General features: G+C 48.7%; 1 protein-coding gene across 6 annotated transcripts in view; it reads right to left on the bottom strand.

Moving 5' to 3' along the window:
- ARID3B (AT-rich interaction domain 3B) overlaps nucleotides 1–24,305 on the bottom strand; it is a 65,846-nt gene that overhangs the window by 18,857 nt on the left and 22,684 nt on the right. For 5 of the 6 annotated variants that reach the window (XR_014148729.1, XR_014148728.1, XM_081831389.1 and 2 more), the window contains exons 3-7: nucleotides 21,688–21,753; nucleotides 14,180–14,251; nucleotides 13,886–13,958; nucleotides 1,445–1,628; nucleotides 35–306 (exon numbers count right to left, since the gene is read on the bottom strand). Coding sequence is in view for 4 of the 6 variants with exons in the window: in XM_081831389.1 (XP_081687515.1) it covers nucleotides 35–306; nucleotides 1,445–1,628; nucleotides 13,886–13,958; nucleotides 14,180–14,251; nucleotides 21,688–21,753 (667 nt within the window). In the remaining 2 variants the exon portion in view is untranslated. The remainder of the gene's footprint in view (nucleotides 1–34; nucleotides 307–1,444; nucleotides 1,629–13,885; nucleotides 13,959–14,179; nucleotides 14,252–21,687; nucleotides 21,754–24,305) is intronic. The other variant, XM_081831388.1, reaches the window with a different exon arrangement.

Here is a 24,305-nt window from a genome sequence, read left to right as displayed (position 1 = left end):
CTGCCCACCCTCCTCCCCGTGGGGCCCTACAGACCTTTCCTGAGAGTGGCTGCGGGGGGTACCCGAGGGCTGCTGGCATTGGCGCCACTGCTGGAGCCCAGCCCGAGGATGGGGAAGCGGATCTTGGGTGGGGAGAGAAGGGCAGGGGCCCCGGCGGTGGCGGCAGCAGGCGAGTAGCCCAGGAGGGAGGAGCTGTAGCTGGGCCGCCGGCCCTCCCTCCGGTTGCCGTCGATGGCGGCCTGGAGCTCGGCCGGGGAGCTCAAGGCTTTCTTCTCACACTCATAGGCATAGAGATACTTCATGTACCTGGAGGGAAGGAAGGAAAGGAGGAGAATAGTCCAGAACGGTACCAGAGGCCACCCAGTTTAAGTTTATGGGTCTCTGTGGGACAGGCCTCTGGGACACAGGATCACTTGGCAGAAGAGAAAGGTCCAGGGTGGCCAGATGCCCTGCCCCAGGCCCCTCTAGCTGCTACTCAACACTGTACCAAACTCTGCTCCAAATGGAGGCACCGTTCCTTAAGAGAAATAAAGAACATCATCACTCATGTTTCATGTTTGTTTTGGCACCGTTTTAGGTGCCATTTAGAAATGTTTTTGCAATGTCTTCCTGGCTCCTGGATGCCCTCACCATTCTGAGTCAGGCTGGTCAGGTAGGAGCACTGTTTCCTGTCCCTCTTTGCATCACATGTCCCAAGAAGCAATTCTCTACCCAAGAACCTTGAGAGAAGGACTGCTGTACTGATTACAGCTCCGTCCCCAACTTCTGCTGGAACAGTTCCAAAGATAAAGCCCTTCTCCTTTTCAGCATCTGCCTCGCTGATGCTCATTCCATATTCTCCAGAGAGCAACAACTAGTGTGTGCCAACGAATAGATTCCCCTCAGCCCTCATTCTCTGATGCTACTCTTGGTTCCCCTGCTCCTAGGACCCCCATAATTAACTCAAATGATGACAAAAATAGGTCCCAAATCCCAGGTCCTCTGTTGCCGGGCAAGCAGAGTGTCGGGTAGGAAGGGCTAGGCTTAGGGTGGAGGTGCCGTGTGGGAGATAACGTCCTGGAAAGAGTGGCTACGGGGCCAGAAGCCCAGGGGTGAATCTCAGCTCTACTACTACTAGCTGGTATGGCCTTGATCAAACCACTGAACCTCTGAGACTCAGTTTCTGTTTCCTGAAGAATGAGACAGCACCTACCTCACAGGGTTGATGGTGAGGTCTGAAAGAAACAGAATGGCAAAGTAGCCTAGGCAGACACTTGGGAAATGGTGGCTCTCATGATCACTTAGGTGTAGAAAGGGATTCATCTCAGAAAGCTCCTGGCTGCATTGGGAATTCCTCCCATCTTGCCCACTGTACTGTGGAATTTCCTTCCTTCCTCTCCTCTAGGTTAAAACATCCCCTTTCTCCCAGCCTCAGCTTCCTTTCCCTAAGGCCCCGGCCACTCACTGGGTCCTCAGGGTAAAGGCGGCGCTGGTGATTGATGTGGGCAGGTTCAGGCCTTTGGTGATCTCCCGCCAGATCTTCTTGTTGATGATCTCTACCAGGCCCCCCTTCTCTGTCACCAGCTTATACAGCATATACAGGTCCAGGATCTGCTTGGCCATGATGGGGATTCGGTTGATGGGGGTCCCTGTGATTGTCCAAATAGAGAAACAGAGGGTTGTGTCATCAAGCAGAGAAAGAAGACATATGCATGTGCCCAGCTTTTGCAGAGTTGGAAATATGTTCATGAATCTGCTTTAATCTGACTCAAATTCCCAAAGCTGGAAGCTATCAAGACTAGCTGCCAGTTCTCCTTGGGATGAGCAGAAAGACCGGTCTGACTCAGAGGCTTTGTGGTCTTGCTTAAAACATGAGCCTCTGGCTCTGTCTTCCCATCTGTAAATAAGAGGGCTGCACTAGGTGGCCTCAAAGTTGGGTTTTTGTTTTGTTTTGTTTTTGGCGAGCAGGATGAGTCCAGATTCTTTCCTAATGATGTGGCAACTCACACCCCTCTGGGGCCTTCAGAAGCCACTTGAGCGGTTCCACCACCCACCTGCACGGCTCCGGTGCACTCTGTAACAGTACCGCCTGCTTCCTCCTCTCCTGCGGCAGGACAGAGAGATGTTTTCTCTCCTGTGTCCCCACTGAGTCAAAGGGGCTGCTGGACACACACAGGTCTCCAGGGGGATGAAAAGCCACTGAACGACTCTCTCCCCACTAATCGCTCCACCCCTCCCTGGCCTCTGAAAGAGGGAGGGTCAGAGCAGCTTCCGCCACTGGCCCCGAAGGGAAGTGAGAGGAGCAGGGACTTGATTAGGAAGCCTGGCACCAGGCAGGAAGGCCCACTAATGAGCACCAGGGGACGGCAGGGAGGGCGGGCCCAGGGTCCTTCCACAGGCCGCTGGGATGCTCGGCAGGAGGCGTGATGGATGACTGTCATTTGGCAGCCTCAGGATTAATGATCTGGAGGTCAGAGGGGAGAATTCCACAGGGAAGGGTCACCGTCCGGGGCAGGGTATGAGACTTGTTGCCTTTTGATGGCAAACTCCTTTTACTGTACACAGGCTGCTCTCCTCTGCCTCGGCCCCCTCCTGCCGCCCAGTCTTGCCGAGGTCTCGCTGACTGCCTGGTGGGCGGTGAGCCAGCCTGATTTTCGAGCAGTGCTGTTTGTTTCAGCTCCTCCTGCTTCTTTCCCCTCAAGGAATGGCATTTTCTTCCCAGCCCTGAAATGCTGGCCTCAACAACTCTTTCACAGGGTAATTCAAGCAAGAGAATGGAGCAAAGGGTCCCATGAAGAGCAAGCAGCATGAACATGGGGGGGGGGGTGCTGTGTGGCAGCGGTGTGAGGAGGGGGCATGAGGTCTTCGAGAACTCCGTCTTGGTCAGCTGGTCCTCGGAGGGTCAAACACAAAGGGGTCATAGTGTTAGATCCAAAGATACACAGGTAAAAATAGCAGAGGACTGTGGGTACCCTGCCAAGACATGCAGCTTGTGTTGGTTAACTTTTTCTCTCTGTGCTGCTCTGGACAATAAATCTGATTCCTGACATAAGCACAAGAGCCTGGTCTGGCAGAACTGGTCTCCTGGTAGGACCAGGGCCAAGGTCCACCTCCTTCTGGAGGCCTGTCTGCCCGAGCACACTCATGGTCCAGGCCAGTTTGCATCCTCATGGCATCACGTGGAGACTCTGGAAGGACCACTCTCAAGGTCCCCTCACATTTCCAGAAGCTTCTAGGACATCTCCACGGTGACCTGTTCACTTCCAAGTCAGAATGTTCACACTGAGCTCACCGTTATCCCCAAAGCCAGCCCCTCCTTTCTCACCACTTCCTCTTCTTCCAGCAACACCATTGTCCTCTGAGATCTCAGGCAGCACTGGCCCCTCTTCGTTCCCCATCGCCCACCGTGAGGTGGTTAGGAGGCTCCACTGATTCTTCCTTGGAGGCGCCTCTCAGACGTATCTTCCTTTCCGCCCACGGCGGCCTCTTACCCACGCGCTCCACCTGCGCACTGTGGCCACCACGATGCTCGCGTCCTTGTTCCACACCACAGACCCTGACGCCTGCCCAGTCTCATCACCCGGGTCCCCCACACCCCTTAAAAGATTGCCTGGGAAGTATTTCAAACATCCCGACGACGCACTCTCTCACTCTTTAGCTGGGTCTCCTCATGACCCTCCCCAGACCAGGCTCATTTCTACTCTACTCTCTGCTTTGTGCTTTCCCTCATCAAGCCTAACGTGACCTGCCTCTGCTCAAATCCTCTACACATTGGCCTTCAGGAAGAATCTTCTAACTATCCCAGTTCAGGGGGATTTCTTCTCTCTCAGAATTCCTATTACAAGCCCTACAAGCTCAGCAGGTAGTCTCTAATCGTTTTACGTACATTCACCTGGCATCCTAGGAGGATTGTAAGCTCTGTGAAGGCAGAGAGAGACTGCTTCCCCCTCACCATGCCCTTAAGAATTATAGTGTTTAACAGATTAAACTGTCGTGCAGATGGGGGGAAAAAAAGGTTTCTCACAGTCAAAGCAACCAGCTATGGGTTGCCCAACTGGGACCCTCTGACGCATTTCTGTCATGCTTGTGGTATGCCCGCCAGCCCTGTCACCAGCATCACGTGTCTGATGCTGACAGCCCTGAGCAGAAGTCACCTTCTCCTCTCAGGTCCCAGCAGGTTCATTAGGGTCACGACCCTTAGTAAACAGCCTGGGAATGGAGGCCCAGGGTGCATAAGCTCTTTGTGTCCACGTCCCACGCAAAGTGGACAAGCAGCAGCAGAACAGATGGAGAGCCAGGGGGGTTGGAGAAGGTAAAGAATCTATGACTGCACTCAGTGGGGTCGAAGGGATGAGGAAGCAGGGGTTAAAGAGTGAACTATAGCTGGGTCTGTGCCATACACAGATGGGCGCGGCTGAGTGTGTAAGATCAGGCAGGGGGCTTGCCCAGCCGATGCAGTGATGTCTTCCAGAACAGTCACCTTGGGGAACCAGCTACCCTGCGGTTTTGGAAATCCATTTGCAAATGGCCTTCTGAGTTGGCATTATTTTCATTAGAATCTCCAATGGTGGTAAACCTTCAAACATAAAGGGTGTATTTTACGTTTAGAAATGGTCGTTCATGGAGGCAAGCCAGGAGAATACGAAGTGACCAGGCCGTTTACACTGATTTTATTTGAAGATGAGGTGTAGTCATAAACCATAGAGGTTCTCAGGTGTGGCTCACACTGCTTCTGGAAACAACCCCCTAGAGAGGAATTATACATTTACTCTGAGTAGTCACTGCACTGTCTAGTTATTTGAGGTGGCTTTTTTGAAAGGTAACGATGTTATAGTTGTAGAAATCTCATGAAAAATGCGCCTTTTTATAGTCGTGGAGTGTGAATGCATGAGGCTGAGAACTGCTCAGGGCGGGGGAAATAGAGGTAGGTATGGGAGCTAGGACAAGGAAGGGGAAAGTGGCATTTGAAGTCAAGACTGTAAATCTAACCAAAAAGTGACTTCTTCCCAGCCCCTCTGGGGAGAAACCACAGGTCTGGGGTGCACTGGCACCAGGTGGTGGGCCCCACAGTCCTGCTCTGTGGTCCAGCCAGGCACCCTGGTTCAGAGATCAATGGATAAGGAGACTGGGCACGTTCTTCCCAGAGTCTGGCCCTCTGTGAAACTGCTAAAAATAGCTCCCAGGGCAGGAGGCCCCCGGGTGCTGTCAGAAACAAAGCTGAGACTATTCTGAGTGCCAGCTCGAAATGACGGTATGGTTTTCTCAACGTTATCCAGACAATCCAGACACAAAACCTGTCCTGGCTTCCATTCTTCTGACAACCAAGAAAGAGGCTGGATCCTCAGGCTGGTCTGTCTCTACAGTCTGCTCTAATGGACCTGGCACCCATCTCCCTTGTCCCAAGGAGACTCAGCTATGAAGAGAGAGGGGGAGAAGGCCTTTTAGCTGAGTTTACCTTCTGAACGAGAACCAATATATCATACTGGGGGGTGGGGATGAGGATTGGACATATTCAGGTCTCAGTTTCTCCATCTGTGAAATGAGGAATTTGGATTAGATGACTTTCAGTCCCATGAGTCTATGAATAAAAACTTAAAACAAAAATTGATAGTCGTGATTATTACCGAAGGGAGGGTGGCTTGGTTTTAGGAGCTTGCCTGAATTATGGAATAATGTTGCCAAGTGACCTTGAGATGGTGGTTTAGGAACTTCTCCTAGGAAGGTCCCTGTGTGGCCACAGACCACAACATTCGTTCTTTCCTCAACCTTGAGGGGAAGAGGGGTGTCTCTGGCCTGCTCTCTGGGCTGGATTAGATCTTCCTCTAAGGAGGCTCTTCATCTGAGAGGTGACAGGTCTCTGTCCACAATAAATGCAAAAGCAACCTGCTAAGAACCAGGAAGGAAGCAAGCAGCCACTTCAGAGAGCGCTCTGTGGGTCACTGGTGTTGGCCCTGCAGGAGGCCGAATCTCCGCCCCCATCACGCCTCCCAGAGGGGGTGTGAGTACCTGACGGGGAAGCCTGTGTACTGTCAGTCACTGCTATCAAAGCAGGAGCTAGGATTGAGGGTAATTAATCATGCTCCTTCTGACAGGAATCCAGGGCCTTATCTGTACCCCAAGAAATGCCGCTGGTCTCCAGTTCCCTCCTCAATAAAAGAGACTGACAGTTCCAACAAAGAGGGCCCTTATCAGATTTCAGCCAGGGAGCCTGAGGCAGCCCAAGGGACAGCGTAGAAAAGGCTTTTATGAGGGCCAGGGACCCAGCGAGGCTGTGGGGCTCCTGGGGCTTTAACCCTTGGGTGGTGGGAATGCTGCTGGGCACGGGCACTCGCAAGGCCAAAGCTGTCATCAGGAGCTTCCAGCCAGATGGAGCCAAACAAAAAAAAGTCCTGCTCCCTGGCACTTTGCTCTCCTTCCTGCCACTCAGACTGTGGAGATAGAGCTAGGGGTAGGGGTGAGGGCAGACGGAGGAGATGGCCTCCTTGGGCACTGGAGACAAATATGGGAGATGGCAGGAGTGTGGGAGGGAGGGCGACTTCCTCCCCACCGCAGAGAATGGGCCCACTTCAATGATGACCAGATGCAATTGGGGGCAGGGACCCCAGACAGAGTCACATGGCTGCCTTCCTGCCCACTGATCAGGGGTGAGGGTCCAGGACCCAGGACACAGCCCTGCCAAGGACCCTCGCTACTTTTTCCTGGCTTTAAAAAAGATCATTAATCATTTCCATTGCCTGTCAAGAGAGCTGGGCGGCCGAGCGGAGAGCCTAGTAGAGTTAAGACCCATGTGAAGCAGGGAATGTGCACAGGCAGACAGGCTTCCTGTCCATTCCTCTGCATATTAATTCTTACCCTGCTCTGGTCCTGCTGCCCAGAAACAGGCAGAGAAATGACTGATTTCCCTCCTAACTTGTTTACGTAGAAAATACTTCACCCTAGGAAACGGGGCAGCCGCGTCTGGCAGCGTGCAGCACAATGTGCAGCCGACTGTTCCACAAAGCAGAGCAGAGGCAAGATGGACAAATATTGCCATTTTGCACTGACAGGTGTCTCGAAGCCTTCCACCTCTGATGTCCCAGTGAGCAGGTCTAACAGATACATTCTATAGCGCACTAAGCTGAAGGATACAGCTCACTGGAGTTTTACTTCTGTGTACACTCCTGTAACCACTCCTCAGATCAAAATACAGAATGCTTCCAGGGCCGCAGGAAATTCTCGTGCCCCTTCCCAACCAATATGCATCCCCCACCTCTTCCCTCCCAGGAGGCAGCCATTATCCTGACCCGTTTGTCCGCAGGTGATTTTCTTCAACTTTGTATACGTGTAACTATGTCATATCTACTCTCTCATGTCTGGCTTCTTTTGTTCAACATTAGGTCTGTGAGAGCCCTCCCGTGTGTACAGCAGTTCATTCCTTTTTGTTGCGTGTGGAATTCCACTACAGGACTGTGCCACCGTTTGTCCATTCCACCGCTGATGGACGCTGGGGTTCTTTCCAGTTTGGGGCTCTAACGAATGGTACTGCTCTGAAGACCCTGGAGATGTCATTCAGTGAACGCAGCATTCATTTCTGTTGGGTATACGCCTAGGAGTGGAGTTACTGAGTAACAGGGTCGGCCTATGTTTAGCTGTAGTAAATCCTACCAAGTACATTTCCAAAGTGCTTGTGCCCATTTATACTCCTAGCAGCCAACCTGAGAGGTTCACTTTAAATTCCTCACTCTTTTTGGTACTCTAGCTCAGACTAATTGCTTTAGGTGAAGGTCAGTGTTTAATGCTGTCTTTTCCTATGGCTAATAATCAAATGAAGGTTAGGGCTGTGCTGTCTCCTTTCTCAAAAACTCTGTTCAGAGAAGTTGGCCAAGGAGTTAGAAGGAGGCGAACCACTGGGTCTTCTCTGCTTTGACTGCTGCTGATCAACAGACCTGACTGGTGTTTCCAGGAGAGGGGGCAGAAAGTTGGCTGGGGAAAGGCCCAACAACTCAAGGGCCTTTTGGCCTGGGGACTGCATGGCTGTCTTTCATTGTTAATCCGTGGCACTAGCTTCTCAAGTGTAAGTGTGACCAAACCCCTGCTTTATACTTTTCCTGCACCAACCCTTGGATGAGGTACTAAGTATTAGTTCACCTGGAACAAAGACGGCAAAACTATCAACTCCATTTTACCAAGTGCTAAAAGTATCAATAAAAGATTTGAGGAGGTGGGCACCTGGGTGGCTCAGTTGGTTAAGCAACTGCCTTTGGCTCAGGTCATGGTCCTGGAGTCCCGGGATCGAGTCCCGCATCGGGCTCCCTGCTCAGCAGGGAGTCTGCTTCTCCCTCTGGCCCTCACCCCTCTCATGCTCTCTCTCTCATTCTCTCTCTCAAATGAATAAATAAGATCTTTAAAAAAAAAAAAAAGATTTGAGGAGGTGGGGGGCACGCCTGGGTGGCTCAGTCGGTTAAATGTCTGCCTTTGGCTCAGGTTGTGATCCCGGGGTCCTGGGATTGAGCCCCATGTTGGGCTCCCTGCTCAGTGAGGAGTCTGCTTCTCCCTCTCCCTCTGCCCATTTCCCCATCTCCCCAGCTCGTGTTCTCTTTCTCTCTCAAATAAATAAATAAATAAAATCTTAAAAAAAAAAAATTGAAGTGGAGGGGGCTAAATTTAATGACAAAATTGGGCTCTTCAAATTAATCATGCCTTCCAAAAACCAGGATCCCTTCCCGTTATTATGGATAACTAGTAGATATAGGGCATTAAATGACTATTACAAGTGGAAAAAAGAAAAAAGCGGTTTATCAGTAGTAGTTGAAACACCTGAGGAGAGAAAAAGATTTGGCCTCAGACAAAGGCTGAGAGACAAAGATTTGCATTTTAGACTTTCATTTGGGGATAAAGTTAGAAAATGAAGCCCCAAAGCCTATTTCATCTGACAAAGACAACATATTTTAGTCGATCAGGAAGAGTGTCCATGGCACAGACCATTTACTTCAAGATAAAAAGAATATATGAGAAACTGCCTCCACCAAAAGGCAAAGCAATATATGTCATGAACATTTCCTTGCCTGAGATGGATAGATAAGCACACAACAGAAGGAAAAACACTCAAATTGCACTTTGAGGCAGACCAAACCCTTTTCCCACAGTAAATTCTTTGTATATACACATCAAAACCAGATTCAACAATCCATTTGGGAAAACCAAGGTCAGTTTGCAGCCTTGAACAGAACTAGTGGGGGAAGGAGGGCAGTTCTCTGGGTGAGGTCTTGACAAAACTTGTCCTCTGTGTGACTAAGCAGTTCATTTACCTGGTGTGTCCAGCTGGGGCAGGGAGAGGGTGCTCTGGGTGCGTGCACGATGTGTCAGAACTTCCGCCTCCTATGCCCTGCACCTCCACCCCATCCTGCCCTGACAGATGGCAGCCTCTGTGCTACTGTGAACTGTCACATCTGCCCTTCCCTGAGAGATAGGCCTTACCCTGAGGTGAAGACTCCTCTTACACGAATAGTTCTACCTCTGAGTTAATCGGCTAGATGCTGTCAGACCCTACCGGACACCCCACCATGGAGGCGGACCAGCATTCTCTGTGGGGCTCAGAAGGCTGAAGGAGAGACAAGGCCTGCCCATTGCCCGAACAGGAAGCGATGGAGCTGCTGGTACTAGGGACCAAGTTTTCAAGTGCAGGAGAGGGAAAGAGCACTGGCCCAGGAGTCAGGGGACAAATGCTAAATTGGCTCTGTGGCCTAGGCAAGTCCCTTAACCTGGTGACCTTTGCTCTAGCTCTACCCCTTAGAGCTGGAGCTGTGGGGAGGAGATCAGAAAATGGGTTGAAAGGGTTCTATAAAGTACACGGGATAATAAAAATAACAGCAAAATCGATTCTTTCTGTTTCACGGCCTAGGGAACAAGAAAACAAGCTTTTCTTCCTCACTGATGAAGAATGGAGTTGTTTATAAGCCTCTGCTTATCAGACTTCCAAATTAGTTCCCCTCTGGCCTACTTAGATTTCCCCCTGGAATATCTATCACAGAATGATATCTCAGAAACCACCCACAGTCAATTTAATTAGCCAGAGAATTTTATTTACAATAGTTTCGCTTTATTTCTGGCAAAGAAACGTGTGTGTATTTTCTACACACACATGTGCGTGCGTGTGCATGCAGCCAAAGGTAAGCAAGAAGGGGCATCGGAACTCTGAAATCTAACCAATCTTTCTAGAGAAACACTGGTGGGGCAGCAGAAGCAAAGGCAACTTGTTGACTTCAATTTGGCTTAGGTAAGGAAAGGGGAGAAGCACTTGGTCTTGGGGGTCAAAACACAACCGTTTTGATAGAAAATTGCTAAAGGGGCTTTTCTTCTTTTTTTGGTCACTCAGGGTGGCTCATTATGTGTTGGGAGCTCAAAAGACAGTCATAGACGTAATACAGAACATAGAACTTGGAAGAAACTTCCAGATTAACTCTAACTGAACCCTCTCATTTTACATATACAGAAACTGTGGCCCCCAGAAGGAGAAGGATTTGCTCTAGCTCATGGAGATGGGTGGGGGGCGGATGTGAGCCTGGCTTGGCACTCAGCCTACAGCTCTTTCCCCTGCCTGGGTCTCTTCTCAGGCTCCTTCTAGGGCAGCTTGCTCTGCTGGTGGGGGAGGGGTCAACGGGGTGCAAGTCACCCTGGTCTGGCCCAGAAACCAAGGTGCCTGGAGCTGAAAGGCCCATCTGTTGCAGTCAATTCACTCAAACATGTTAACAAGCGAAGGAGACCCTGCACAAAGCAGCAGTTATGGCCTGGCCCCTCTCCCACTGGACAGCCGTTTTATCACCTGCAGCTGCGCTCACTGGGGCAGCCTGCTGGCCGCTGCCTCCCTCAGAGCCCTGTCCCCGTCCTCTGCGGTGCAGCCTGCAGTATCAAAGCTGCCTGCCCCCACTCCCGGCCCAGGGGGGAGTCACCAGGCCTATGAAACTCAGGCCGTTTTCAGTGGCTCCTGTGAATCCTACGTTTCTCCTTCCCGTTAGCTCTGGAGGAGGATCGCTGGCCTGCTGCCGGCGTCTCTGAGGCTTTTCCTCAGACCCAACTAATGATATCTGGCTCCTGAGTGCCCCAGACACTCCGATTTGGGAGTGATGAATCAGTCACAAATGTCCAGGGGGCCCTCGGTCTCACCACTGTGTGAAGAGCAAAGACAGCAAGCTTCACATGAGTAAAACTCTGATCTGCTCGCAGCCCTCCTGAGGCGCCCCCGCTAGGTTAGAGGATCAGATGCGAGTTTTCCAGGGAGGAGATCACCATGAGTTTAAAGGGAACCACCTCCACCCTGCCTCTGTGCCCCCCCCCCGCTTGCCACAGCAAGCTTCCTGAAGGCCCAGCTCTGGTGACACTCCCCATGTTCTACGTGCATAGACCAGAGTGCTAACTTCTTGGTCGGTGGGGTGCCGGCTGTGCCCGGGTCATGGGGTCACACGCTTCTGCCTCCGCCTGTGTGGGTCCTCCACTCCTGTTACCTCCTATCCGGGGGAGGTGCAGCTATTCTCAGAGGCCTCCCCTGAACCCCAGCCTGGGAAAGGGTCCCAGCACCCACTCCTTGAGCACTCAGCCGCGGGAGGGGCCCTTGTGATATTGCTCGGCACAGGCCCCCGCCGCCCTCAGGTCCTGCTACCTGAGTGGAGGTAAGATGATTTCCAGAAAGAATTTCTCTGCAAAGGAAATTTTAGACCTTCACCCTCTTTCCCATCCTTCTATAGTAGTGGTTCTCAACGGGGGGTGCGGTGGGGGAATGTGCTTTTGTCCCACAGGGGACGTTTACATTGTCTAGAGATATTTTTGGTTATCATGACTGGGGGGGTGCCCCCTACCACAAAGGACTGTCCAGTCCCCTAAGTAAATATGCTGAGGCTGAGAAACCTTGTATTCAGGTAACTAACAAGTAGCAAAATGGACTCCTGTTTCTATGGGTGATGCCAGCAAACAGTGAAATACCTCACGTTTTAAGTGCTGAGGACAAAAAAGATTTGTCCAGCCTGAATAACCGTGAACTGACGCGATCAAAGGGAGTCACTTACTCCTGCTCAGAAACTACTCGATGGCAGTCTGGCAGTCCCCAGCCGCCGTGGAGGGGAAGGCTTTGCAGCGCACATTGCTTTTTGCTGCCGGCTTCCAATTACAGGGTGGCTATCAAAGGGGGGCAGCTCAGCCTCCCCGCGCAGGGCCTGCTGAGTAAGGAAAACCTATAGGACTGCTCATACGGCAAACACCTTTTGAGCACCTTCCTGTCTGGCCCTGTGCTAGACTGGGGACACAAAGAAATGATAAAGTGGCTGTCCTCAAGGAGCTCCTATTCTAGCGGGGACACAGAGTAGTAAACAAATCATTTCCGAGATTCACTCTTGGCTAGGCTGATCTAACTTCCATTTTCCTTTAAAAAATCCTTCTGGGAAGGGAGACAAACAATAAAGTAGAAAATAAGGCAGTGGAGCCACACTGCTGATTAAAATCTATATTGCTATGGCAGCCCCTCTGAGACGGGATCAGCTCCTGGGTCTGCACCAGCTGGGCTTGTGGAGCGTGTAAATAATTAAAAGGTAATTGGAAGGGAGACCAAAGTATTAAGTGGATTTTTCGCTCTCAGGGCAACCAGGGAGTTTCATTGCTGCCAGTCACATTATCTTTCAGGATTATATTCTTGTTTTTTACTGACACATGCAGCTCCAGATAGCAGTTGGAGGAGTAAACTAATTAGGCTGCTTAGACTGCTTTGAGAGGCTTGGAGATGGGAGGACACCGAGACTCAAAACTTTCAACTGTCTTTGTAAGAAAAACCAGCAGTAATGGGCATGCTACTAGGACAGCAATGAGGCTTTAGAAGGTAAAGGAAGAGGAAGGAGGGGGAGAGAGGGAAGGGTGTGTTGAGGAAGGGGGGAAGAGGGAGAGAAAAGAGTTCACAGAGAATAGCCCCCATACCTGATGGGGGCTGCCATTATAGCTCAGCCTAAGGTGAAGAGGAGGATTTCAGTCCCATGTCTCAATAAAGGAGCTGACACAGAAACCCGGGAATGCATGATTAGACATAAGCAGAGTCCCAGGCAAGAGCTCTCTCGTGTGGCTTTGTCCTGAAGGTGATGAAGGTGGAGCTATGCAGGTTGCTGAGGACCTTCTCCTAGAGAGGCTGGGTTTCTGGCCATGCTTCCTGAGGGCTGACCTGGCTGGTGAACCCATTGCTATGACAGGATATAAAGCCAGGAAGTTGAGTCACTGGGCTCAAGATTCAGTCACGCCAGGGTCCAAAGTGGAGATGGCTGGGGAAGGGGGGATGGGAATGAGAAGGAGAGATGGACAGAGAAGTGGGAAGGTGTATTATGAAGCAGATGCCCACGCAACCTACAACTAAACTGCAGGAACGGCCCAACCAAGCCAGTACGTGCAAAAAATCAAAGAGCCAATGGATAAGAAAAAAGAGTTAGCCTTCCCTTTTCCCAGATCATTTCAGACCCTCTCAGCAAATCCTGAGGGACCTCTATTCTTTTATTGGCCTTTCTCAGTCTCTTTAAGACTAGGTACACCAAAAGGAAACCCCACATACTAGTTTAAGTGATGTCTAAGGTTGCTAGAAGGCTAAGGAAAAAGTACATTTGAATTCGAAATACCTCCAGAGACCAGTTAATCAGAAGAGAGCATCACAAATAAGGCAGGACCAAGTTTGGATGGATCATTCCATTCATTTTCTGCCAAGGCCCTCTCTGCCCATTTCGATCTCATTGTCTGCCAATTACTCTGCTAAGGCCAGAACCGATTGGCAGGAAATGCCTCTTGTTCTCCTGGGCTAAGTAAGATGCTGGCACTCTGCACGGAGGAAGGCTAACGGTGACTTGCACACAGTAGGCACTCAATTAATATTCACTGAGTTGAAAAACTGCGTAGACTGCACACTCACCCCTCTTCTGCATAAAGATGAAGAGGTCATCCAGGAACTCTTTCCTTTCCGGATCACCGTCCAGTTCATACAGCTGCAATCCCAGTCCCCCCAGAAAAAAAAAAACAACAAAAAAACACACAATGAAAAATTCCATCTAATGCAGAAAGTCTCACACCAGAGATACACAACCATCTCTCTGTTTGACTACAGATGTGACTCACAGGCCACTCCTGTCCTTATTCCTTGGGGATGAGATACAACAACCCACTGGAGAACTGCCCCTTTCGTTATCACAAAGGAAACATTACAGACCTTGGCAAAATCTCGAGAGATCTCTCTTCCCCGGCCTCCATCCGCATCATCATTCCAGGCCAAACCACCATTCTGAAGGGGAACAAAGCACAGAGTTCAGAAGGGAAAAGGACAGAGTGGCAGAGGGCAAGGCAATCATTCAGGGCAAAGACGAAAACCCTCAGCAACTGTGCTATCCTGGCTTAGACTATAAAAGACTGCTCAGCTGACCACCTCTGCCACTCCTACAGGGACATCTTTTGCTTTCAGTTACAGTTCCAAAATAAGAGGGAGTCAGGTGGAAGAATCACATCCATTTGTTGGAAGAGGGTGGGTGTTACTTATCCTTGATAATCCTGAAAGAGAAGGACACAGAGGCCCGACTTTCTGAGAACCTGCTCATCCCTAGCTGATCTTCCAGAAGCCATCACTCTGAGCTGTACCACTTCTCTTCAGGTTCTGTATGGTCTATGCATTTGTATGATTTTTATGGCGTGCTTAGATACTATACGGTATGTTATATGGTATGTTATTAAAGACACCTAGCCCAGCTTCCCTCATGAACACTCTAAGCGGAGGATAAAGGGTCACAGGGAGCAGGACACAGGTCCTGAAGTCCTGGTCTCGACCAAGCCTCCCCACTAGAAGCTGTAAGTCTAGTGATAGGAGGGTCCTCAGAGCTTGATATTATTCCCAAGGTACAGAGACTGTGCCACTAGGGTAAAATGCATTTCCATCAGAGAAATAACGAAAACCTAATCCTAATTTAATTGATTAGGTTAAACCAACACCACTCAGCCCAATAGGAGGAAATGGCAAATATGCCTTTGTTTATGTTCTTGGGACCTGCTTCCTGCCTTTATTCAGTTGGGTAACTCTTAACTCCTCGGATTAGGCAACATCTTCTGGGGGAAGCCTTCCGCTCACTTGTGGCTGCGCTAAGTACTCCGGAAGCAATCTCTGTACATTTTAAGTTTGGAATTTAACGTATCTTGGAATTATCTATCATCCTCACCACACTGTAAGCTCCTTGAGAGGAAAGGGTCTCATCCATCTTTGTACCCCCAGCATACAGCACACTGCCCGGCACTTAATAGGCCCCGGTGAATGCTTGATGAACTATAACATTGCTAAAAGGCAATAACTGGCTATTTTAATCAATTAAGCACCTCTTCTAAAAATACACACATCTACCGTACAGAAGAGTCAAAAAGGCCCTCCACTAGTGGGGAATATGAAATGTCACAGCAGAAGTCTGCTATTTACTTCTGCCATGCTGGTCAGCGGAGGACCTGGTGGATGGGACCAGATGCACGGAGCCTGTCACTCTCTCACTTCTCCTCCAGGACTACATGTGCATGTGCAAGCACTGGGGTGTGCAAATGGCTGGGGAGGGGCATCTGGGGATGGGGAGCAGAGGTTTTTGGGAGGACTTTCTTTGGACTGCTCAGGGATCGGGTTGTAAAACCTTGTCAATAATACAAAAGCCTAGTCTAATTCCCTTCTTTCCTATCTCCTCCTCTAATCAAGCTTGCCTGAAAGCAGGAGGTTATTATTATTCAGTTATATTTTGGGACCATACTTTGCTTCCCCTACTCAAAGAGGGCTCTGAGATGCAGACCCATTTTCTGATAGCAGCAATTTAGTACACAGGGAGGTAAGTATAACCAAGAAGAACTGACACTCTGTCAGCTGAAATGAAACAGGCTACACCAAATTGTTTCCCTGCTTATCTCGTAAAAGATGTGTGTAAGGAAGTGCTCAGTAAATGCTATCTGACTGTGCACTCATCATCTCCCCAGGCAGACGTTAAGAGATCTCCCTACAGCTCTTCAGCTCAGGGAGGCCAATAACCAAGCAGGAGAAAAAAAAAAGAAAAAAAGCTAAGATTCATCCCCACATTGTAATTACAGTCAACAGAAATCTGGTGTCATCTGGTGGCAACTAGCACAATGAATAATCAAGATGAATTATGCCTGTCAGGTCAGCAAAACCAGACAGAGTTACAGTCCCCCTTTCAAAGGATGCAGGAGGTTGCCCTAATGCCCAGTGATTTTGTTTGAGCCAGTAATTCCTGCTGGAAAGTCAATTATCCTGGGAGCCCCTATCGGCTGAAAGACATTTAATGGGGGATCATTGCTGCTTCTGTTATGTCAGCTGTTTACTGCGGCAGCTCAATTCCCAGCCTCTCCAGCTGGAGATCTGAAGCGGATTCTGTTCACAGGAGGATTCTTTCTCTGTGGGTCACGAAGAAAGATGAACACACCATTTTTTTGCTAATTACAGTAACTTCCAGGCACTCAGAATGCTCCCTCAGAAATGATTTAACACTCAGCTGGGTGGGGAGGACGGAATCCACAACCCAGAACCCAGACAGGGCTTCCCACAGCAGGAGAGGACTGTCAAAACCAGCACACCAGTGCAAGCACCGTGTGACTACGTGTGAAAATAAACACCCAGGTGCGAGAGCTCAGCTCAGGAACAGAGGAGAACGCCTTGGGGGTGGGGGTGGGGAGGGGACTGGGGGTTGTCATGACCCCTTGGCTTTCGCCAGCTTTTCTCAAATGGTATCAGAACCCGAGCGGTGGGAGGGTCGGACCTTGCACTAGCTTTGGCCTGCTGTATATGAAACCCTTAAAAATCTGCTTAGTGATGGGCTTTTAGTCTGAAGCACCCCTAGCTCAGTGACCGCAGAGGACAGGGAGATTTGCCAGAACAGGACGGAAAGAGGACATCCAACTCTTTGGGCAATCCCACCATTCCACAGATAGGAATTTTAGTGATGATTTAAAGAAAACAGAGGGCGACAGTTTCCCAGGAGTGGAGGTGTCTTCTTCTGTCCAAGGCAAGGATGGGCCATTACTTAATCTAAAATATCCCGTTGGGGATGATGGGGAAATGTCCACTCTCTTTGCATTACTCTTTGTCTCGGGGCTGTTAAACCCTGCTTCACAGGATTTTCTGGCTGAAGTGAGAGTAATTCCTGGACCTGCCCACCCTTCACAGTCCTGCTGGAATGCTGTTTCCCTGCATGAAGCCTCCCGCCTCTGCCCACTGGGCAGAATCAGGCAGAATCAACGCCTTTCTCCTCTGGGCTGTCACCTAGTGTGCTGGTGACTTGTGCCCCCGCCTCTGTCCCGTCTGCGCGCGGCCCATCAGGGTATCTCCCACCCCCAGCACATAGAAAGCACGGACACGTTTACTGAAAGGCAGGGACCTCCAACCCCACAACGCCTCTGTTCTCCCTCCTCTCACAAGGAGGACTATAGGCTTCCACGCTATCTTCTTGGCTCTGATCAACTACTGCAAAACACAGCTCCTTTAGGCACTTCGAGGTTATGTGCGGGTTTCCTGGCTTATTCACCCGGCTGTGGGTGTGACTGCTGGAAGCCCAGCGATGATTCTTTCTTGGATGCCAAGTGTGGCCGACTGAGACCATGGTGGGGAGGCCAGTGGGGAGTGGCAGACGTGAGTGTGGGGAACACACGTCCAAAGGGAGTTGCATTTCGGTTGAAGGGCCGCTGCAGGCAAGTCTACGGCCCAGGGAAACAGGCTCTGTGACATTCAATAGCCCCACGATGCGTGCAGGGAAGTCAGCGGTAGCTCGGTGAGGGCTCGCTTACTGCCATTTACAACCTTCCCAGCCTCTCCTACTTGAGAACCCTCTTAACCTCTTTGATCTCACCAGGAGCTCACAGGAAACTGACAGTTTGTCCCCAAATACCCACCCAGGACTACTTTGGCTACTATGTCCACATTCAGCTTCTTTTTCCCAGGGAAGCCACGGTGTTGTGCCTTTAAATCCCTCAAAAAATGGCAGCGAAAGAAGGTTGGGGGAAGGAGAAAGGGGAGCGGCAAGCTGATGTTTGTGCATCTTCTGTGCAGCAAGGGCTGGGCCAGGGGCTTTGCAGGCATTTTCTCACTGAGTTGTGTGATGTAGAGGTGGTTATTTTAGAGATGGGAAAACAGTGGCTCAAAGAGCAAATGGGTTAACTGGCCTGGGGTCTCAGAGCTTCCAAGTGGCAGCGCCAATATATCATGAACCCAGGTCTGGCTCTCTCTGTTACGCCCGTTCTGCCTGGTGGGTAGAAAGAACAGCACAAAGTGTTCTCACTGGGACAACAGGAAAGGAGAGAGGGAGGAGGAGAAGAAAAAAAATCTTCCAGTTACAGAATGCCTACAATGCCAAGTCATGGCCCTCGGGGGTCCTCTCAAAGGGAGATTCTTTAATTCCCTGATTCATTTCATTGGTGACATCTGGGAAGTACAGCCAGCCAGGAAACCAGCCTTCACACATCATCGGCTGGAGACTTATCTAGGGTGCTGGGGGGTACTGGAATAAGAATTGCTAACCTTTCACCACTACCTCCAAAACAGAACATCCAGGGTAGGATGGGCCCGTCTTCCCCTGGGGCCAGGGCATCAGGGGAAAGAGAAAGAGAGATAAGCAGGTTATGTCTCTGGGAGGACCAGTGGAATATGGCACCTAGCACTGTGACTCACACATAAAAGGCCTTCAAAAAACAATGAATAAGTGTAACCTGACTGCTCAAAATTAACACAGTGCTTCCTCAACACCTCAACCCTAGAAGACCAAGGAGACAGAGGGGAAATGTATTCACTCCTAGAATATCTAAAAGGCTGCCTTACAGAAGAAGAAGAAGGGTTTGTTTTTTTTTTTCCCCTTTTCCTTTTTTTCTGTAAAGCCCAGAGGGCTGAACTAGAGTTACTGGGCAGAAGTTGTCATGAGGACAATTTCAGGTGGACAGAATAAGGACTTCTCTAACAATCCAAACTGCCCAGGAATGGAGGGGGCCTTCTCAGGAGGTGGGCAGCTTTCTGCCCCTGGATGGCCATCTGTCTGGGACGTCATGCTGTGGAATCCAACATGAGACAGGGCTGGATGAGAGGGCCTCTAGGGGCCCTTTATGTCCTGAGAAGCAAAGACCCTATGACAAATTCATTCAACACTGATTTCCTGAGAAACCACCCCAGGCAGAGCCTTGTGCAAACTGCTGAGAATAGCCCCACCCCCAAAAAAAGTGATTCTCCCCACTGAGAGTTTTACCACATAGTTGGAAAAACAAGCTGGACACACACAACATTTAATACAGCAAGTCAAAGTGCCAAAACACAAAGCGCCCAGGAGGTGGAAGAAAGGTGGAGATAAAGCCGGCCTGGAAGAAGGGGCTGAGGGAAGATTTACAGTGTAAATGAGCATGGAGTGGGGGGGTAAACAGGGCGTGTTTTGGCAGGGAGGATGCAAGTCTGAATAGCTGAGGTGGAAACAGGCTGTGAGATGCCTTGAATACCAGGAGGAAATTTAAACTCTGAACTGTGAACAGGAGGGAGGCAGTGGATATTTTCTGAACAGAAAAATAAGTTATTAAATTGGTGTTTTAGATGATTTTAATGACCCACTTTTGTTGGAGAAAATAGAATATAAACATACAAATGTATGTAGATACCTAATTGGATTGAGATTATGGGGGATTTTCACTTTTCAATTTTTCATTATATTCGTTCACATACAAACATTTGATCACCTAGAATATACCAGATACTGTGAAGGGTTCTGAGGGAAAAAGAACAAGATAGTTAAGAACCTCTGACCTCGTGGAGCTTAGTGGAGAGAGAGACGATTAAAAAAACAATTGCTTATTTTTTCTAGATTAACTTTGACTCATCTATCAAGCCCCATCACTTGCTCTCCCGCTTCTCCCTTGCCCCCAGTGAGGAAAATCTGGATTGCAATGAAATGATAGAATAATTCAGTGAACTAACACCTTCACAATATGTAGTCTTTCCAGTAAGGGAGCAGTATGACTCTTCATTTAACAAGAGATACTTTGAATGGCCCTCAGTAATGATTTGCAATGCCGACATACTACTTTTGTAAATGGCACAGAAGACCAGAGAGGGAAAGCCAGCACTGGGGCCTGCTGGCTGGCTGTGCGGGAGCCATGCAGAATCCAGGGTGGGGTGGGGGGCAGTAGGACCAGGGAGAAATGACGGGATCTGTACTAAGGGTAGGAAAGAGAAAGAGGATGACTGTGAATCTTACCAAGAGAATGGAAATGCAGAGACGCTGGGCAGGGAATCAAGCAGGAAGCCTTTGAGCGCTAATGATAAAATAGACCACTGTCTCTGGTGGATAGGGTGTGTGAGAGAGAGACAGAGAGAGGGAGAGAGAATATCCCATAACCCTGGAAGAAGGCAGGTTATGGCAGCTGGTGGTGGCAAGAGCCAAGCTTCTGGGGAGGAGAAAGGGAGAAATTCAACCAGTGTTTCCTGACCCGAGAAGGCTACCTTGGGCCTTTCTTTTTACTGGGATTTGGGAAGGGGGGGGGGGAGGCACAACCAGACCACGCCTCCAAGATCTTAGGAGCCAGCACTGCATTCCTTAGAGCTGTACCTCCCCAGAGACAGGAGCGCCTGACTTTAAAAGCAATTAAGTATCTAGGCTATTTTAGGATTACTCCTTGACCACCTGGAATATCTTATTAAAGCACAGCTCAGATGTCCAAAGCAATTTTAGTTCCCATTCCTCACTCCTCCCCAAGGCAAGAGTTAACCCTTTCCTTCAGATTGAAAGTGCAGAGGCTAAGCTTCCAATTCTTCACTTGGGCTCCCCATATTCTGAAACCTCTAAGAAACCGTCCTGTCCTTAGAACACTGTCACACATACTGACAAACTCTATAGGGATTCCTGAGTGTTCTCTGAAAACACAGAATAGTAATGTGTTTCCTTTCTGTCTACTCTATAATCTAATAGATTCTGAACCCCAAGGTCAAGGATGTGGGCAAATTCCTGGGGCCTGAATCTCAAAGTAGTCATTAGCAAAGGAACTAGACTTCAAAGGGGCTGATAGCAAACTCATGGATACTACTAACAGCTTTGAAATATAAAATGTAACCAAAGTATTTGGGCTGAATATTGCTGTTGTTACTACTGTTATTTTTTGAATAAGCAATCCATGAACTACCTTCTCTTGGGCTAGACCTTGGCTCTACTGTGGGTAGCACCTACACCACATAGCTCTCTACTGCTGGCCAGGCTTTGATGCTGTAATGTTAAAAGTCCAATTCCCAGATCTCGGTAGGAAGAAAAGAAAAACATCTTTGCCCTCCCACCACTTTTAACTGATTCCAGGAGGTAATGAGACATGCACAAGGGGGTAATGGGCAGGATTATAGGAGAATCCTAAGAGGCGACTGAAGCCCCAGGAAGTAAAACAGATATTGTTATAAGCAACACTGTTGGACTACAAAACCTTCCTGATAAGATCAGGATTACTGCTCTTAGCTAAATCGCTCAGGCCTTGGAAGTCCTAGAGTTGTAATTATCAGATGCACGCCTTCCGCTGTCAGGTAACTTTAGCAGGAACCAGAAAGTGCCTCCCCACCTCTCACTAGCAGCAAAGATCAATTCAAACTTGGTGGCTTGGAAAAAGAGCTAAGGGACACTTTTCTGATTAAGCAATAGAAAGGAAGAAGTGTGGGGGGAGGGGAGAGGACAGCAGTCTTACCTTCCCATCTAGGCACACAATCCCTCCAGGCCATAACCAAGAAGACTGCCCAGAAATGGGGTGTTCCTACAAAGGGAGGAAGAAAAACTAAAGTGCAGTGTTGGTGATGTGGATACCCCTCTGCCAAAGAGTGAACCTGCCGGCCCGGCCAAGTCTAAGTCTGAGCCACAGAGCAAAATCCCAGCTCCTTCTCCCGGCAGAATTCCAGTAGGCAGCACCAGCACTGCTCGTCCTGCCCTGCAAGCTACCCGCTCCTGAACTCCCACAATGACCGCTGCCATCCATTTACACCAGAGCTCAGAGAGCCAGCGGTGGAGAGCTGAGGAGAACACCTCATCTGACCTTCATCTGAAAGAAGGGGAAACTGAGATCTGAAGAGGTTAGGAAACTTGCCAAAGTCAGTGCTTCAGAAACTTTTTTCATGAAACTTCACGAAACTTTTTTTTCCCAAGCTACATTTTTTTAAAAAGAATTATTTATTTTTGAGAGAGGGAGGGGGAGAAAGAGCGAGGGTGTGTGTGTAGGGGGGAGCGGGGGGAGAGGGAAAGGGAGAGAGAATCTCAAGCAGGGTTCCCACTGAGCCTGATGCGGCTTGATCCCAGGACCCCGAGATCATGACCTGAGCTGAACCAAGAGTAGGACGCTTAACCAACTGTGCCACCCAGGTGCTCCACAAGTACATTTAAAAAAAAAAAAAAAAATTTTTTTTTTTTTTTTAAAGATTTTATTTATTTATTTGACAGAGATAGAGAGGGAGAGTACAAGCAAGGGGAGCGGCAGGCAGAGGGAGAGCAAGAAGCAGGCTCCCCACTGAGGAAGGAGCCCAACGCGGGGCTCGATCCCAAGACCCTGGGATCATGACCTGAGCTGAAGGCGGCCGCTTAACCGACTGAGCCACCCAGGCGCCCCCAAAAAGATTTTATTTTTAACTAATCTCTACACCCAATGTGGGGCTCAACTCACAACCCAGAGATCAAGAGTCACTCCATCGACTGAGCCAGCCTGGTGCCCCCAAGCTACATAATTTAAATGTATAGGAAGAACACATTTTTAAAAAATGCTATGATGAATTATTTTATAAAGTAAAAAAAAAAAAAATCCTTTCATTTCAAGTTTGGTATTCCACAGAGCGGGTTTCCTCACACAGAAAACAGTTGCACTTTGTGTTTAAAAGTCAGCCCCTTTTACAATTCTGAGAGCTTCTCAGGCTCCCCCAAACCATGCAACCCCATCACAGGGGTGGCAGGCACCATGGTGTCCGTGTCTGATGCCCACTGCCCTGTGCTGCCTGTCACCTCTCCCAGGCTGCGCTCTCATAAACAAATAGTGACTTACAGAAGACTGAATCAGAATCCAAAACCTTCTAACAAAGAAAAGCCTGGAATCAGTTGGCTTTGCAAGTAAATTCTACCAAACATTTAAAGAAGAATTAACATCCAATCCTTCCCAAACTCTTCTAAAAACTTAAAGAGGAAGGAATACTTCCAAATTTGTTTTATGAGCTCAGCATTACCCTGACAACAAAGCCAGAAAAAGACACTACAAGAAAACTACCTGATGAATACAGATGCAAAATCCTTCATAAAACACTGACAAACCACAATCAACAGCACATTAAAAGGATCATATACCATGACCAAATGGGATTCATGCCATGGGATGCAAGGATGATTCAACCCACAATAATCAATCAATGGGATATAGCACAATAACAGAGGGAAGGATAAAAATCACATGATTATCTCAATTGATGCAGAAAAACATCTGACAAAATTTAACATCCTTTCATGACAAAGATACTCAATAAACTAGGAACAGAAGTAAATTACAAATTACCTCAACATTTTAAAGGCCATGAATGAAAAGCCCACACCTAACACCATACTCAATGGTGAAAAACTAAATGCTTTTCCTCTAAGGTCAGGAACAAGGCAAAGATGCCTACTCTTACCATTTCTATTCAATACAGTACTAGAAGTCCTAGCTGGAGCTATTAGGCAAGAAAAAGAAATAATGGAAAGGTAGAATTAAAATTATCTCTATTTGCAGATGACATAATCATATGTAAAAACTCTAAAGATTCCACACACACAAAAAAAACCATTAGAACTAAGAAGTGAGTTCTGGGAAGTTGCAGGATACAAAATCAACATACAAAAATCATTTTGTCTCCATACACTAACAACGAACAATCCAAAAAGGAAATTAAGAAAAACAATCCCATATTTGATAGCATCAAACAAATAAAATACTCAGGGATAAACCTAACCAAGGAGGTGAAAGACTTGTGTACTGAAAACTACAAAATACTGCTGAAAGAAATTAAAGAAGATACAGAAAAATGGAAAGACATCCCATGGTCATGGATGGGAAGACTTAATACTGTTGGAATGTCCATACTACCCAAAGAGATCTATAGATTCAATCAACCCCCACCAAAATCCCAGTGGCATTTTTAATTTAATTTAATTTAATCTTTTATTTTTTTAAAGATTTTATTTATTTATTTGAGAGAGAATGAGAGAGAGAGCACATGAGTGGGGGAGGGTCAGAGGGAGAAGCAGACTCCCTGCCGAGCAGGGAGCCCTATGCGGGACTTGATCCAGGGACTCCAGGAT

Source organism: Leptonychotes weddellii, chromosome 9 (assembly GCF_054177405.1).
Source record: "Leptonychotes weddellii isolate Sample4059 chromosome 9, ASM5417740v2, whole genome shotgun sequence".
NCBI classification, from domain to species: Eukaryota; Metazoa; Chordata; class Mammalia; order Carnivora; family Phocidae; genus Leptonychotes; species Leptonychotes weddellii.
Note: the sequence above shows the minus strand (reverse complement) of the source record. Positions and strands in the feature narration are given on the sequence as shown.